Below are 15,739 nucleotides of genomic sequence, written 5' to 3'. Positions count from 1 at the left end.
CTACACCTTTGGAGCATCCATCCGCGAACGAGGATCGAACGAACACGAGTTCTGCTCTTTGGCAAGAGAGAACTCGGAAGAACGACACACGGGGTAGAAAAAAATGTCATTGTGTCTACTGTTTATTTTAGTTGTTAGCGCCCAAGAATGTAAATAATTACCAGATGTGTACGCCCCCGGCGCACGCACGGGCAACTTGCGAAGCGCTTAACTAGAAACACGGAGAGGGGAGCATAACCGAAATCACATGCCGCGAAATGAACGCGCGCAAGAAAAGCTCGGTGCGCTTTAAGGTAGCCGCATGAGAGAATCAACTTGCAAAACAAAACAAAAGAAAACAAAAAAAGAACGGAAGCAAAAATATAACGTAACCCGCCGCAAAAACAAGTACATTATGCGACGAATGCAATGCGTCTGCTACCGCGGAACGAGTTTTGTACCCACGGCAAGATGGCGGCAGTCGGCGTCAGTTTTCGAGCACCATCTCCACTCCAGAAGTTCTATACAACCTCCTTGGTTGAGTCCCACACTATGTAGTACTTGCTGTAGGGAACGTTGGAGGTCACGGCAAGTCCACAGAAGATGGTGAATATCTGCGGTCGATGCCGACGTTCAGCCAAATGATCCAGGATTGCCGCAGTAAACTTACACGCCTGCGCACAGAGTCTAGACATTGAGGAGTCACTTCAGGATCAACTTGTCTACCGAGGTCGAATCTGCCCAACCTCGCCGCATTTTTCTGCCTCTCCTGCCCACTACCCATCACCTGGCACCCTGTACCACCTGGTATGGGAGTGCCAGCAATCCCCGTGTTTGTCACTCATCCCCAAACTCACTCGCGGACAGTAGGTTGGCCGGCGAAACAAGAAGCTCGCTAGATCCCGCGCTGCCAGTGAGCAGCAAGGCATCCCAGGCGTCATCCACAGGGCTGGTGTCCCTGACATCTCGCACTGAACTTGCTCGTTTTCAGGGTGGCAGTGGTATAGACGCTTTATTTTGAGCGGAAACTGAGATGCTTGAACCCACAAAGCCTCATAGTAATATATATTAGTATGGAACTGTATGGGTTGAGCCATTCTTATCTTGCCGGGGGCATCCTCAGCCCGGGAGGCCCTGGGCACGTGCGGCCAGTTGCGTCAGGGAGATGCTCGGGCTGGTCACCCAGCACGTCGCTAACCAACTGGCTCTTCCAACTGCTCAGAGGTTGGGTTGGGAACTTGGTGGTGTAGGGTTGAGGTGAGGGAACACCCCCATACCCTGTGGTATAGGGTGCGTGGGGAGGGGTATGCGATGTTCGCACTTGGGAGAGTACGGATATACGGTAGATAGCATGAAGACGGCGGCCGCCTGGAGCCGCTGTAAGCGAAATTCTTCTGTCTTGTGAATGTTCGGGTGAGTTGGGGAGAAGTTCTCGTTTTGATTAAACGTTTATCCTCTCCCTCTGTCTCTCGATCGCGCAGTCCCCGTGGAGAAGGCCCCCCACAGCAACGGAACGCACCCTTCCATCCCCGCGGCGGCCAATGGCGTCGCTGTTGTCCCCCAGTCGGCGACCAACGGCGGCGTGGCGACGTCGTGGCTACACCAGGCGCCCGCCTGGATGAATCCGGAGCAGGCCCTGTACTACCTCAAGTTCGCCTGGGGCAGCTACGGCTGGCCCGCCTACATGGCCTCGCACGTCTGCACGGGCCTCTGCGACCTCTGGGCAGGCATCAGGTATTGCTGACTACTGCCCGCATCTGCCATTCTGCAAGCATGCTCTCACTGAGGTCCCGTAGCGTATACGAGTACTGGTTCTCTTACGGGCTCGGCTGCGCTGTGTGACAAATTAATAGATCTCTGTGATTCATGGAATGCGTTGTGAGGTACAGAAAATCGGGAGGTCCAGATGATATACGATCGAGTGCTATTCGAGGTGCATGCCGGGTGTTGTAAATTGTATTTGAACCTCGCGCTGAAATGCCACGTGGTTAGAATGAGCCACGCAAGGAAGAGGATGGTGAAGAAATGTACGTGCAGCACGCAGCTCGTGCAGTGCCTTTGACTTTGTCTTTGAAAAAAGAACACGCCGCTCGTTGAAATGGATGCCGGGTTTTGCGTCTCTTTTCTTCGGCGCTACTAAAAGCCGAGGCGCGGTTTTCCCACACCGGGAAAGAGAAACAGCAGTGCCGGAGGAAGGTCGGTCGCCGCCTCAAGAGCAACGACGAGCCGCATTGAATGATGATAAAGGCACCCACCGTTTCGAACACGAAGCTGCGCGCGCGCGTGGCGATGTGTCTGGCGATGACAACCCTGCATACGGCAGCCTTTCCAATTGATTCCTTGGGGTAACAGTGGCCGAACAAACCTCACCAATACGGGCCTCCGCGTACACGACGCTTCCGCATACGTCGCATGGATACATGGGCGCCATCATCGTTCACTCCTAGACTTATTCGCGAAGCAAACATTTTCATATTCATCGAATCACCTATCGTCATCAACTCATACCCCCGTATGCCCTGTGGCAAAATAAACGCTCACACACACAAAAAAAAAAAAAAAACTCCCCAAAGCTCTCAGTTCTACACCAGGCGGCACAGGTCCTAGAAGGCAGCACCGTACCAACTTTTGCGCATGCGCGCCGGTGACGCAGGTGCTGCTCGTGCCTTCGCGGCGGCAGCGGCAACGTGTCCGGCGACAACTGCTGCGAGTGCCACCTGGCGACGGTCAAGCACCTCACCCGGGTGGAACCCGACGACCTCCTGTACTCGTCGTTCAAGAACGACCTGTTCCGGGTGCCCTTCTACGTGGCCCTGGACCACCGCACGAGGGCCATCCTCGTAGTGGCCAGGGGAACCCTCTCCGGCGCCGACAGCCTCACAGACTCCATGACAAACGAAGCCGGTACGCTCTCGGCTGCAACATTACTAAAGCGAAGTTTTTTTTGTTTCCTCACTCATGGCGAAAGTCCACACCAAAACGCATTGCATGAAAGCTAACTTTCTCTGACGATGATCGATGATCCTAGGGGAAGTGAAAGATGGTTGAAACGCGAAGTTTTCTCTGGTCGAAGGATAATGTCTCCAAAGTCGAAGTCCAAAATCCAAGTCGCTACGCCCAAACCGCACTGCAGGAAAGCCGATTGCGCAATCGGTTTTCACAAAGGCACATCAAGCGCCTCAAGAAAAAAAAACTGTTCCCGTAGTCGGAACCAAACCTGTGTCCCTGGTGTTACGAAGCCGACGTTATCCGATTGCTCCATTCGGAGACGGTCGAAGCAGTTTGTATTTTGGACTTGGACTTTGACTCAGGATTCATGGGAGAACGCTTCGCTTTTTAACCATCTTTCTCTTAAAAGGGGGCTTTGATAGTTTTACTTAGCGCACGAGAGAACAAGATGGAAGGGGAGCACCGGACAAACGTTAGACATCAACTAGTCTATACTAATTTTTGCGCTGTGCTATTTCGTGCGAAGTGAAGTTTAGTCGATGTCTGGTGTTCCTTTTCCGTCCTCTTCTCTCGTTCGCTAAGTAATAATGTTTGACAATAGTAACCAACTAGTCCACATTGATACTCAGGCATCTCAGCTGCAGTACTCTGACATGACATGCCATAACAATTAAAGCCGGCGGCAGTTGAGACAGTGACGGGACCCCCTCATGTAAAACCTCTCCCACTGGGGTCTTTGAGGTATCTGTAAATAAATAAATAAATAAATAAATAAATAAAAGTCATTGATGACCGAGCTCATGACCCTACTCCTCATGCAAGGGGACAGAACATAGTTTTTCAGTACTACTAGTGGGACGCTTTATGGGGACACAGTATACCGTGTCATATCCAGCGCAACCAGGAGCGAATCGTGAAAACTCCCAATGGCGTGTGATTTCTTAAGGAGGCCTTGCTGGTCTACTTGGAGGCCACCGGACTTAACCAACGCCTGTAGACGGTAGTCTGCTGGACGCGCCATTGCTGCTGCTTCACCAAGATTCATGCCGAGGCTCCTAGCTTTTCTCTCCCCTTTTGTTACTCGCCCACCTATCTCTTTATCACCCCCTTTCTCCTCTCTAATCTTTATATCCCCCTCCTCCCCCTCCACACTGCACTGGGTTGTATGCAGGTGAGCCCCCAGTTGGGCTCAATATCCCCAGTGCACTTCCTTTCCTTTTCACCCGAACCACCTAGTAGTATAGTTCATATCACAAGCTAGCTGCAGCACTGTGGAGGCTACATTGTTATCAATAGTGCGCCCACTGAGGGCGCCTAATCCGCCGTGAAGGGGGTCCTGAAAGGACACTCCCTTCTCCCCTCTCGGCAAGTGGCACCGCACGGCCCCGGCGCCTTTTGTCGCTTCCTTCGCGGTGAGTTAGGCGCCCTGAGGGGGACAACAGTGTAGCCTCCACAGTGCTGCAGCTAGCTTGTGATATGAACTATAGTAGTCTTGAGGAGGCATGCGTCCATCCGTCCGTCCGTCCGTCCGTCAGTCCGTCCATCCGTCCGTCCGTCCATCCGTCCGTCCGTCCATCTGTCTGTCTGTCTGTCTGTCTGTCTGTCTGTCTGTCTGTCGCTGCGCATGAATCCCGTCATTCTAGTGGATTCTATATAGGATTATATATTTTATCCTGTGCATACTCTGCGGCAGTGGAAGTGGTAAGCGAACATATCTACTTACGCCTAGTAGTAACCCCGGATCCCAACCATGAGGCAGAGATAATTAGAAGGATAAGGATGGGGTTGAGTGCATTCGGCAGGCATTCTCAGATAATGAATTACAGCCTACCATTGTCCCTGAAGAAGAAAGTGTATGACAGCTGCATCTCACCGGTACTCACCTACGGGGCAGAAACTTGGAGGCTCACTAAAAGGGTTCAACTTAAATTGAGCATGACTCAGCGAGCAATGGAACGGAAGATGATAGGTGTAACATTAAGGGACAAGAAGAGGGCGGAGTGGGTCAGGGGACAAACACGTGTTCATGACATATTAGCAGAAATTAAGAAGAAGAAATGAACGTGAGCCGGGCATGTAATGCGAAGGCAAGATAACCGTTGGTCATTAGGGCAACAGAGTGGATCCCTAGAGAAGACAGAGAGAGAGAGAGAGAGAAACATCTTTATTTGCCCTTCTATAAAGGCTTCTGCGTTGCTGGGGGAAGGAGCTGCTGTTACCAGTCGCCCCCAAGAACTGCCTCAATGTGTTGGAGGAGGGCCTCCCAGTGCTCTTCTTCTGTCAGTCGTAATGAGGAGGTGGTCAATTGTCGGACTGAGGGCGCGTACCGGCCGGCGCTTTTCGTCCGCTTGCGGAGAGCGAGTTTGAGTTGTTTTTGGGGATCCTCTGGGGGGTCAAGCCACTCCGCCCAAGTGCCAGGAGTAGGGGAAAGGGAGTCTGTGTATATGTTTCTTGTCTGTATAATCTCTAAGCAGTCCCACATGTAGTGCTGGTTGTTAGGGTACCCGTGACCGCAGCGTGGGCAGCTAGGGTGGCCAGGTTTATTTTCTATGTAGTGCATGATATGTGGGGTGCGTAGGACACCTGCTTGAGCTCGGCGGATGCAACTTGTCTTCGATCGCGGCCAAGAGATGGGAGGAACGCAGTGTGTGTCTTGATCGGTGCGAAGGTCTACCAACTTTTGGTGCCTGGCTTGTCTTTCTTCGACGCGGCTGGTGTGGCGGTCGTATTCCTCCGGCAGCGCAATTGGAGGCTCAGACTCGCGGAAGAGAGTTTCGCGCGCGAGTTGGTGAGCCGCCACATTTCCTGGTATCCCTTGATGACCTGGGATCCAGCGGAGTTCAACCGAAAGCTCTGGTTGGGAGGTTAGATGCACTTCGAGAATGTTGCGAATGTGCGTGGCTATTTTATTGCGGCAGAAGAGGCGGATCGCATCCTGGCTGTCAGTCAGTATAAGCAGTTTCCGTCGGCCGGTGAAGTTCGTGATGGCATCTGCTATGGCTAACGCTTCGGCATGACCGGGATCACTAATTCCTAGGAAGCGACGAGTACTTTGTCCGTTCCCGTAGTACGCGGCGGTAGCAACTATACCATCGTCTGATACGGCGGCGTCGGTGTAGACCGGAGTGTAACCCTGGTCTATCTTCTGCGCCACTAAATGACGGGTGGCACGCGCTCTGTGGGCTCTGCGCTCGTGGTCGTTTCCCACACTCATGTGGCGGGGGATAGGATGTACAGTCAGCCTTGGCAGGTGTTCCCAAGGAGGGCGTTCTGTAATGTAGCCTAGAGAAGACAAGCGTGGCAGGGGGCGGCCGAAAGTTAGGTGGGCAGATGAGCTCAAGAAGTTTGCGGGGATAAATGGGTCACAGTTAGCAGTATTCTAGTTCACTATAGTTAGCACAGGACTGGTATAATTGGAGATCTATGGGAGAGCTCTTTGCCCTGCAGCGGACGTAGACAGGCTGCTGCTGTTGATGATGATGATAATGATTATTATGATGATGATCTTACTCTATACGTAGGTTCTCGCCCGGTATAATTGGAGATCTATGGGAGAGGTCTTTGCCCTGCAGTGGACGTAGACAGGCTGCTGCTGCTGCTTATGATGCTAATGATGATTATGATTATGATGATGATCTTACTCTATACGTAGGTTCTCGCCCACAATCGGCTTCATTACGGCTGGCCACGATAGTAGTCACAAGATTCGCACACGATGGTGCCGCTCGCGGCACTTGAGAGAAGCGTTACGAAAGAATACAGAGCCGACCGCCGCTTTTTAATGGGAGAATAAATGCTCACGCTTGTTTTTGCTGCCATTGTTTGCTAATACGAGGCAAGTGGCGAAAAAAAGGTAGCAGCGCGAACAACGTAGTTCGCGTACAACGCAGAAAAACATCACACGAGCGCTCTGTTGTGTGTTTTTGGAACATTTCGCAGACCCCGCCGCCACAGTGCACGTGTCATGTTTTTTACCTCGTACTCGTGTTTAAAAAATCCAAATTTGGGGGTTCTACGTGCGGAAGACCACACCTGGGCGATGAGGCCCACCGGAATAATTTTCACCTCCTTGTCCTCGAGAGAGAGAGAGAGAGAGAGAGAGAGAGAGAGAGAGAGAGAGAGAGAGAGAGAGAGAGTTCTTCGTGCTGGTAACCTTAAGTATATGCACCAGCTGGCGCAGTTTCACACTTACTTGCAAGAAATGATTTTTTGTTATGTACGCAGTCATTTATCACCGCTCCCTTTCTTGAATTACGGAGTAATAGAAAGGAAAAATACCTTTATTTTGTACACACAGGAACTGCATTAGGAATATATTTATATGCCGAAGTAATTGAAATCTCTGCTCGGTTGCGTAGCACTGTCCCATTATGACTCCCGCGATGCTGCTAAACCGTTTAGTGACCGAAGGAAGGCACTCTAGGCAGGAGAGGAATAGTGAGTAGATAGGGAAAGGAGGAAATGTAGCCTAGAGTTTTCGGTGGACGCCGTGAAGCGAATCTCAAAATTCTTTTTGAAGCGGATATCCGCTTCGATCTAGAAGTTGGCGTGCGACACGAATTACAGCGCCTTATTCCAGTGTGCTAAGGCCAACGTAATTGGTGGTGTCCGAGCCGGGGGATAAGGAAGTCCTGTATGTCGTAAACTTATGGCACTGCCAGAGAAGTGTTTTAGAAAATGGATAGGGCCGCTTGGTAATCGTTTGAGGGTAATGCCATTATTGGAGTGATCCTGGTTCATAGGATGTATGGTGGTCAAGATTCGGCGCACCTTCGAGGCGCTGAGCAGCCCCCTACAACAGAGCTCTCGGTAACATGTGACCGTATTTCGTGTACCTCCTGCGCGCGCAGAATTTCCCCCGGAGATGGGCCGGCGCGGCCTGTGCCACGAAGGAGTACTCAAGAGTGCGCTGCACATCATGGAGCACCTGGACGCACCCCTGGGCCAGGCCGCGACCCGACACCCTGACTACACGCTGGTGCTGACGGGACACAGCCTCGGAGCAGCCGTCGCAGCCGTCCTCGGCCTCATGCTTAGGCCCAGGTTTCCCGCTCTCCGCTGCTACGCCTTCTCGTCGCCGGGGGGCGTCCTCGACGTCGAGACGTACGTAGAACCTTCTTTGGGAACTTGTAGGCGACATTCCATGTCCTCGACAGTACAGAACCGGAACTTCCGGCATGGTGCAAAGCATCAATTAAGCACGGTGACTGGATACACACTGCGTCTAAATGCCATAAAATACGCTGAATCACCATCATTCAATGACGAAAAAGATACAATAATTCAGAACACTTTTTTGCATATGAAAACATTCAGAATTGCCTGGGCTCCAAAACAGGCCTTTGAAATCGGAACCAGAGACTGTACATTGCAACGACGGAGGTCGAACGGTGAATCGTTTTTAGCAGTTGGTCAAAAGTATGTCAGAATGTCGTTAGTGTTTAAAGCGAACCAGTCGAAGGCGCTAGAGGCTTCCAGGAATTGCCAGTGTGGAAAGAAACCCGCCGCGGTGGCTCAGTGGCTAAGGCGTGGAGCTGCTGAGCACGAGGTCGCGGGTTCGATTCCCGGCCACGGCGGCCGCTTTTATGATGGAGGCGAAAAAAAAAACGCCCGTGTGTACGAGATTTCGGCGCAGGTTAAAGATCCCCAGGTGGTCAAAATTAATCCGGAGCCCTCCACTACGGCGCGCCTCATCGCCTGCGTTGCGTCGGCGCGCTAATAAACCCTACAATCAATCAAAACCAGTGTATAAAGAAGGAAAGAAAACTTCGCAGCTTGTACACGTCTCCAGTGACATAGTCCTGTAACTACACGAAGGCGAGTGTCCACGCTTGAATGCATTTTGAAACATTTTAAATGAATTTTGAATTATTTTCTGGCGCATGTTTGTGTGAGCTGTGGAGCTTTTTTTCAAGCAGTTCCTCCGAGTCTCAAGGACTTGATTCCTAAAATTTGCCATGATCTTCCCGTCCGAGGAGCATGTGGACGCGCATATAAAAACTAACACCTTATTCTGCAGAACGAAGACCTTCAAAACCCCCTGCAAAACGATGGGCTTTCAACTCCGTATTGCCTTGCGCAATCTGAATTCATTCTTCACCCCCTAAGTTGACGCGCTGCGGGTGAATTAATGGAAATGAATTGTAATTGATTGATTGGATTGATTGCAGGGTTTAACGCGCCGACGCAACGCAGGCGATGAGGCGCGCCGCAGAGGAGGGCTCCGGCTTAATTTGGACCACCTGGGGATCTTTAACGTGCGCCGAAATGTCGTACACACGGGCGTTTTTGCTTTTCGCCTCCATCGAAAAGCGGCCGCCACAGCCGGGAATCGAATCCGCGTCCTCGTGCTCAGCAGCGGAAAATGAATTGCGGCCCCCAACATTTTGTTTAAGTCTAAGCTCAGAGCAGCTGCGCAATAACTAAAGTTCCTCTAGCTGTTTTTTCTCGTTCCCTAACGTGGCCTTCGCCCCTTGCCACCTCCCCAATCGCAGGGCTCGGGAGACACGTGACTTCGTGCTGAACATCGTGGTGGGAGACGACATGGTGTGCCGCCTCGGGTTCCCCCAGGTGGAGAGCATGAAGAGGGAGGTCATCAGCAGCCTGCTCCAATGCGACGAGAACAAGGTACGCATAGTGCGCCCACGCACCGCGAAGGGGGTGTCGATTTTTCTATGACGTCATCGCGGAGTCCCCTGAGATTCTACAGTAGCTACGAGATGGCCTTCGAAGAGGATTGGCTGAGGAGCTAGAAATGGTTACCGTATTTTCGCCCGTATAACCCATCCCTGCGTATAATCCGCACCACCACTTTCAGCCCGCCGGAAAAGAAAAAAAAAATATCCTAGTGTATTGCCAGCTGGACGCGGCCAGAGCACAAGGGCTCATGGCCGACGACTAAGCATCACAGTTGGCAAACTGAATGAAGTTTACTCTCTCTCTCTTTCGCGTATTTCCCGCCCATTTGATACGGCAAGGGCTGCACCAAAGCTACTGTTCAAGCAACACATCACATACTATGTAGACAGCAATAGCGTATATTTAGCAAGTAGAATGCACTGACTGCAAAGAAAAAGTCACAATTCACTAATAAAATTCAGTTGTTAGAGTGCGCTCGACTTTGTTTTTTCTTCCTTGTCCTTGTATGTCTTGCGCAATCGCTGTCATGGAAGGCTGTCAGTGTTACTGCGTAGGAGCTTCACGGCACAACGCGCATTGTCGTGAAGCTGCACTAAAGGAAGAACCCCGCGTAGTACCCGCGCCCCTACTTAGCCACTGAAAATTTCGCATTTTTGGTGCGGGTTATGCGCGCGAAAATACGGTAATTTATATCAGTAATGGTTTTCAACTAGAGGGTCAGCCTTGGTTGCAAGCATTCATTCATTCCTTTGTGCCTTTGTTCATAGAAATAACGAATAACCAGAGGGGGGGGGGGGGGGGGTAACTAAGATATGACATGCACCGGATCACAGCATCAACACTGGATAAAGATGGCGTTGTCGAGTCGCCAACCGGCACAAGCTGAGGGCCACTACAACCTCTTAGACCACAGAACGCTCCATGGAGTGTTTCTCTCTGTTTCTCTCCGCTGAAGCAAAGTACGATGGAGGGTTGACATTAGATTTATCATCGTTACTGTACACATATCGCCTGAAAGCACGCTTCAATGTCAGGGTGCCGTGCGGAAGTCCTAAATGTGCTGCGTTGAAATTTGCAGCACTGAGATCTGTTTCGTCGCGTCTGGATTTTTTATACCAAGAAAGTCTTGAAAGGATTCAAGGACAAGTGGGGAGAGCGTTCAGTTAGTGTTAATGTTAGACACTGTAACGCGTTGATACATCGCATGCAGCAAGGGGGTTTAGACCAATCTAAACATACTCTGCCAAAGAGTATATCGTCATCAAACCTCTCCGGTGTGCTCGTTCTCCACTTTTGCAGAACGATCTAAACAGCCGTGGCTTGGAGGCGTTGTTCTGCGGCCGAAGACTGACGCCTCCCTTGAAGAACAAGGAGGCATTCGACAACATCAACGCGCCAATGGGAAAGCTTGCCGAAAGCTTACGACTGCCCGATAAGCCCGTGCGTATTCCCTCACTGGAACTATTTAGCTTATGATGTAACGTGTGTCTGCTCGTCTGCTTTTGCTGTATTCCTGGCTCCACGCAAAACGAAAAGGAAATCCACACGTATAATGGTATCCACTGAAAAGTTTAGCTGTCAATTTCTTCGCTTGGCAAGACTGGAAACGGCCACAAACTTTCACCACGGACATGGCCGAAGCGCTACGGACATGGCGCGGCTTGTGCCGCTGCGCCCGCATGCCGCAGAAAAAAAATACAACACTGGCGTGCGACGTCTGTTCCGTTTCAACCCGATTCTCAACGGTGGTGTCAATCGAGATGTTATTATTCGAGATGTTATTACTCAAGATGTGATTAATCGAGATGTTATATGGGGTCGAGGCATTACTTTGCATTCGGTGGGGTAGAGTTTGGAATGATTAACACACAGTCATGTGCTTAGCACGGACAAGTAGCGCCATCCCGCGGAGCCCGACGTAACCAGTGACGGCGCACTCACATGGTTGCCTGCATGCGTGCCTCGCCAGTGAATACAAGCTATACGTACGTACCTCAAGAACAATCATGGTCATCATCACGATGGCTAATCATAATAACGAAGTACCCATCGCCATTGTAGGGTTGGGTTTTCCGTCGAGTTTTCTTTCGCTTGTAATAGAGAAAAATATTTAGGGACTCATCGGCGGTCCTGATCTCTCTGCGGCATCTGGTGGAAGGCTTACACGTGTCGTTTTTATTTTTCTCGCAGGGCGTTCAGCCAGCATCACTGGAAGAAATTCTGGAAAAGGCTGTTCCCCACGTATACAGACCCATAATGCACATGCCGGGAAGAATACTCCATTTTGTACGAGAAAAGAAGGGTGCAGAGTAAGTATCAGCAACAAGCAGGGTGTCGCGGGACGTATAAATGACAGGCAATACAAGAGGGCAGCCTTGAAATAGGTGTTACTGCAACCATTGAAAAACAAAACTGTGTTTGATTCCTCTGTCATAGGAATCGGTAAAGCACGAAAGTGAGATGAGCAGCGAAATCTGCAGCTGAGCATGATTTGCGGGTCGTCGGCTGTCTTGTGGGTGTGCTTGGCGAATAACGTCCTGCTGGCAAGTCGCTTCGGCAAAGGTGTACTGGCGTCGTTTCCATGACGAATATGACGTCAGTGAAATCTTGGTGTATCCCGGCGTAAAACACTTTAGTGTTAAAATATAAAACCCGAACACTAACAACCCGAAGTAAAACGTACTCTTTAGTTCTAGAGGTTGCTTCCCCGCAAGAAGACCCTGTGTGCAGGGGTGCACCCTTTACAGGCCGCTTGCTTCGTGGTACTGGCGTCACTTCCGTTACGGATATGACGTAAGTGAAACCTTCGTGAATCCCGGAATAAAACACTTTAGTGTTAAAAATGTACCTATAGCCCCAAAATTTAATATTTCCTGTCATTATAAATGGTGCGAAGACATTTTGTCATTCTCAGTAAAATTCAATCAGAAAATTATTCTATGCCGGCCCCCAGGAGAAAAAGAAAAAAGGCAACGCAATGAGAGTTTCATCCGTGCATGGATGGCAGAAAACAGCGGCGTAACTTGAAGAAGACACGTATCCGAACAGCGAGCTCTCTTTAGCGCAGCTTTAAAATAGCCTGTTTTCGTCTCTCTACGTGTTGCGAAAACGGGCCTCAGCGGAAGAGGTTTTGTAAAAAGTCGCTCCTAAACCGAAAAACCGGTTTTGGGCAGAACGGAACCGCGTCCATTGTTGCTGCATGGAGAGAGATGAAAGGCTTGATCAGCGCTGTTGACAAAAGATGCCAGCGCCATCTACTATGGCTGGGCGTTCATCGTCTGCGTTTTAATCGACGCCGCCGAACCAGAGAGCCCCATGCCTATATATATAGATTTAACCGGAGAGTCTTACGCAGAATTATGCAACAGCAGTAATCTTCGCGGTAAATACATATAACTTCCGTATTTCCCCCGCAGGTACCAGATGTTCTGGGTGGCACCGGAATACTTCGACCACATCGTGATCAGTCCTCGATGCCTCAAGGACCACATGCCGGACGTGGCCTACCAGGCGCTACGGAGTGTCTGTAACGTCACCACCTTCTGACCAACGCCTCCCGTAAGCGTCTGCCATATTGAAAAGCAACCATTTGAGAGCACGCCGAGCACAGAAGCTGCAGGGAACGCTGTCTGCAGTGCTGGACACCACACGACGGCGGCTGCCACTGTTGCGCTTCGGTGAGTGTGACCGAGTCAGTCACACTACGGTCGGCGAACTTCTGTGTGGTGCATCCTCCTTCGATGACTATGCGACGACTGCCTTTGCGGTGTAGGACATTACAAGACGAATGCGGCGCGCCATATCTTGGGTGTATGAACAAACGAGTCTACTCAAGGTGTGCTGTGTGATGACTATGGTCCAAACGGTGTGGACATGTTCGGCATTGTACGAAAGTGCGAAGAGCCAGGGAGAGATCATCGCTCAAGCCCTGGAGTGCCAAAGGATTCCGGCCAACGGCCAGGGGCGTTGGAGGAGGAGGTCGTTTCGGTCGTGAATTGACCGGTGGATGAATAAAGTTATTCCTCCCCCTCCCACTCGGCAGCATTTCCAGCGGCAACACCCACACTGGGTCGAAGACGTCGCAAGGTGTCAGTGATGTCAGGGTCATCGAATGTGTGGGAAACTGTTACTGGTGCTGTGATTCGAAGGACGCGTATACGTGTGTAGGGACATCTCCGCACGGATGTTCTTCGGAGCTCTCGGGCACTAATGAGCAGTGGGAGAAGCCTACTGTTGCGGACGCATACGTGACCTTGCAACTCGTGCAGGGACAATGTTTAGCTAGGTTTTTCTTAGCTCATCGTGCGAATTCATCGGATTGCACACTCATTAGGCTTTGGTTTTTACTATGTCAGGTAGGGGGAGGATTGCGGTCGAGCTATACGATTGTGTCGCGTATTTTCGGTACGGAGGAATTTTGTATTTTGTACAAACGTGCTCATTTTTTTTTTACTGCCGCATGCAGTATTGTAACGATGGCTGGCGACGCTGCGGACACTATGGACTTGCTATAGCGATATGGTCTCACTAGCAACTGCATCGTCTACAATATACAAACTATATATCCGCTGGCTTAAGTAACCGGATATATAGTTTTCCCGTGTTGGCATTTTTTTCGCTGTCAGATTTAGAATATACGAATGCTGCTTATTGCAAAGCTCATATTTTTTGCCGGTTACTATTTTGAAATTTATATGTCGACCAAGTGGAAACACAAAATGCGCGTGGCTAGAGCGTGTGGCTGCAGCGTTGTGCGCTGCGCAGTTGTATAGGCGATCCATTTGGCCAGAGAGCACAGTGAGTTTTCAGTCACGTGTGTCGGATGCACGGGAAGGCAACTGCGCACGCGCGAAACAGCCAGGAGAGTTTGGAGCATACTCAGTTGCGGGGCCTGATTTCAAGATTGGGGCACGCGCTCAACTGTAACTCCTTTTTGTAGTGTAAGCTACACTGGCCGAGGCTGAGCAGTTTCGCGTGGACCTTGAAGGGCTGTACTGCGCAAGCGCGAAAAGCATTGGATTGGATTGGATTTGGATTGAATTAAATTGGATTGTATTGGATTCCAATACGGCTGAACCTTAGCTCACGCTACGTATGTCCTGGCATAGCCGAGCTAAGCCACTGCTAATTTTTTTTGCGAAACTTTCTGAGCGTGTTCTGCTTCACGCCTGTCGACCGAGCGTGTGAGTGCATTTGCGCATGCGCACGGGTGTGTTACAGGCATGCGCAGTGGCGTCGCTCTCAGTCGGCGAAAGTCAGCCGATGATTTCACGATTTCATCTTCATTGGTACGCTCGAAGTAAGGTTACGAAGAAAAATAATATTTTAGCTTTGTTATATGTCGCAGTGGTTTCATTGTTTGCAATGCTAGCTGCGACGTTTGTCTGTGTGTGTTGTGCGAGCACTGCATTTATTGCGTGAGGGTGCGCTGTTGCAGCACTTTTTTAATCAACTGCTTCATCTCATCATGGACCATCTTGCTTCATCTCATCGTTATTGCAATTTTTGTTATTTTTTATTTAAAAATAATTCGCGCATGTGCCTGCGTCGTGTTTTACGTTTTTTTTTCCCGCTGAAACATTTTTATGTTCCAGCAAAATAATGTTTCAAAGAAACACCTAATGACAAGCAGAAAATAACAAGACTAGTGTGACTAAAATTTCATACTACCACCCACCCTCTTCCCCTCCCCAAACTGCCGGGGAACCTATAACGACCACGCCGCCCGGACTGCCATTCTGCCACGCCCATCACAACTGAGACAGCGCAGTAATCACGTGACATGGATTTTGTGACCATTCTACATCATCAGGTTGAAATAAAAGTTTTTCAACAACAACAAAAACACGCTTTCTTTCACAGAGACGTTGCCTATAGTGGCGCTCCCTCTTGGCTTTTGACGCCGAGCTTTATGCACCCATGGGACGCGAATTGTCCTCGCTGATTCCTTTTGTTCCTTCCGCATGATAGCACGCAATGCGAAGGCACTTAAAAGATATTCATATGCGCCCAACACTTATTCTGGAAAGTCGCTGGCTGAAAAAACATCGGCATCAAAAAGAACTTCGACATTTTGATCTGGCACAGAAGTGGACAACTGAGAGCATCAAGAATCAAGAAAAGACTCTCAGACCAGCACACACTGTCTCTGGGGCTTTTTTGCGTTGTTTGG

At 50.3% G+C, this 15,739-nt stretch overlaps 1 protein-coding gene across 4 annotated transcripts in view; it reads left to right on the top strand.

Moving 5' to 3' along the window:
• Window positions 1–15,471, top strand: part of LOC144138594 (diacylglycerol lipase-beta-like) — a 90,481-nt gene extending 75,010 nt beyond the window's left edge. For 2 of the 4 annotated variants that reach the window (XM_077670961.1, XM_077670962.1), the window contains 7 exons: window positions 1,461–1,713; window positions 2,633–2,883; window positions 7,779–8,031; window positions 9,423–9,555; window positions 10,867–11,007; window positions 11,758–11,876; window positions 12,984–15,471. In XM_077670961.1, the coding sequence (XP_077527087.1) occupies window positions 1,461–1,713; window positions 2,633–2,883; window positions 7,779–8,031; window positions 9,423–9,555; window positions 10,867–11,007; window positions 11,758–11,876; window positions 12,984–13,113 (1,280 nt within the window). In that variant the 3' untranslated portion in view covers window positions 13,114–15,471. The remainder of the gene's footprint in view (window positions 1–1,460; window positions 1,714–2,632; window positions 2,884–7,778; window positions 8,032–9,422; window positions 9,556–10,866; window positions 11,008–11,757; window positions 11,877–12,983) is intronic. The other 2 variants (XM_077670960.1, XM_077670959.1) reach the window with 2 other exon arrangements.
• The last annotated feature ends 268 nt before the right edge of the window (window positions 15,472–15,739 follow it).

Source organism: Haemaphysalis longicornis, unplaced genomic scaffold (genome assembly GCF_048455015.1).
Source record: "Haemaphysalis longicornis isolate Haplotype H1 unplaced genomic scaffold, Haemaphysalis longicornis Haplotype H1 scaffold_5, whole genome shotgun sequence".
NCBI lineage: Eukaryota > Metazoa > Arthropoda > Arachnida > Ixodida > Ixodidae > Haemaphysalis > Haemaphysalis longicornis.
The sequence above is the reverse complement of the archived record's forward strand: the minus strand, read 5'-3'. Positions and strand labels throughout refer to the sequence as shown.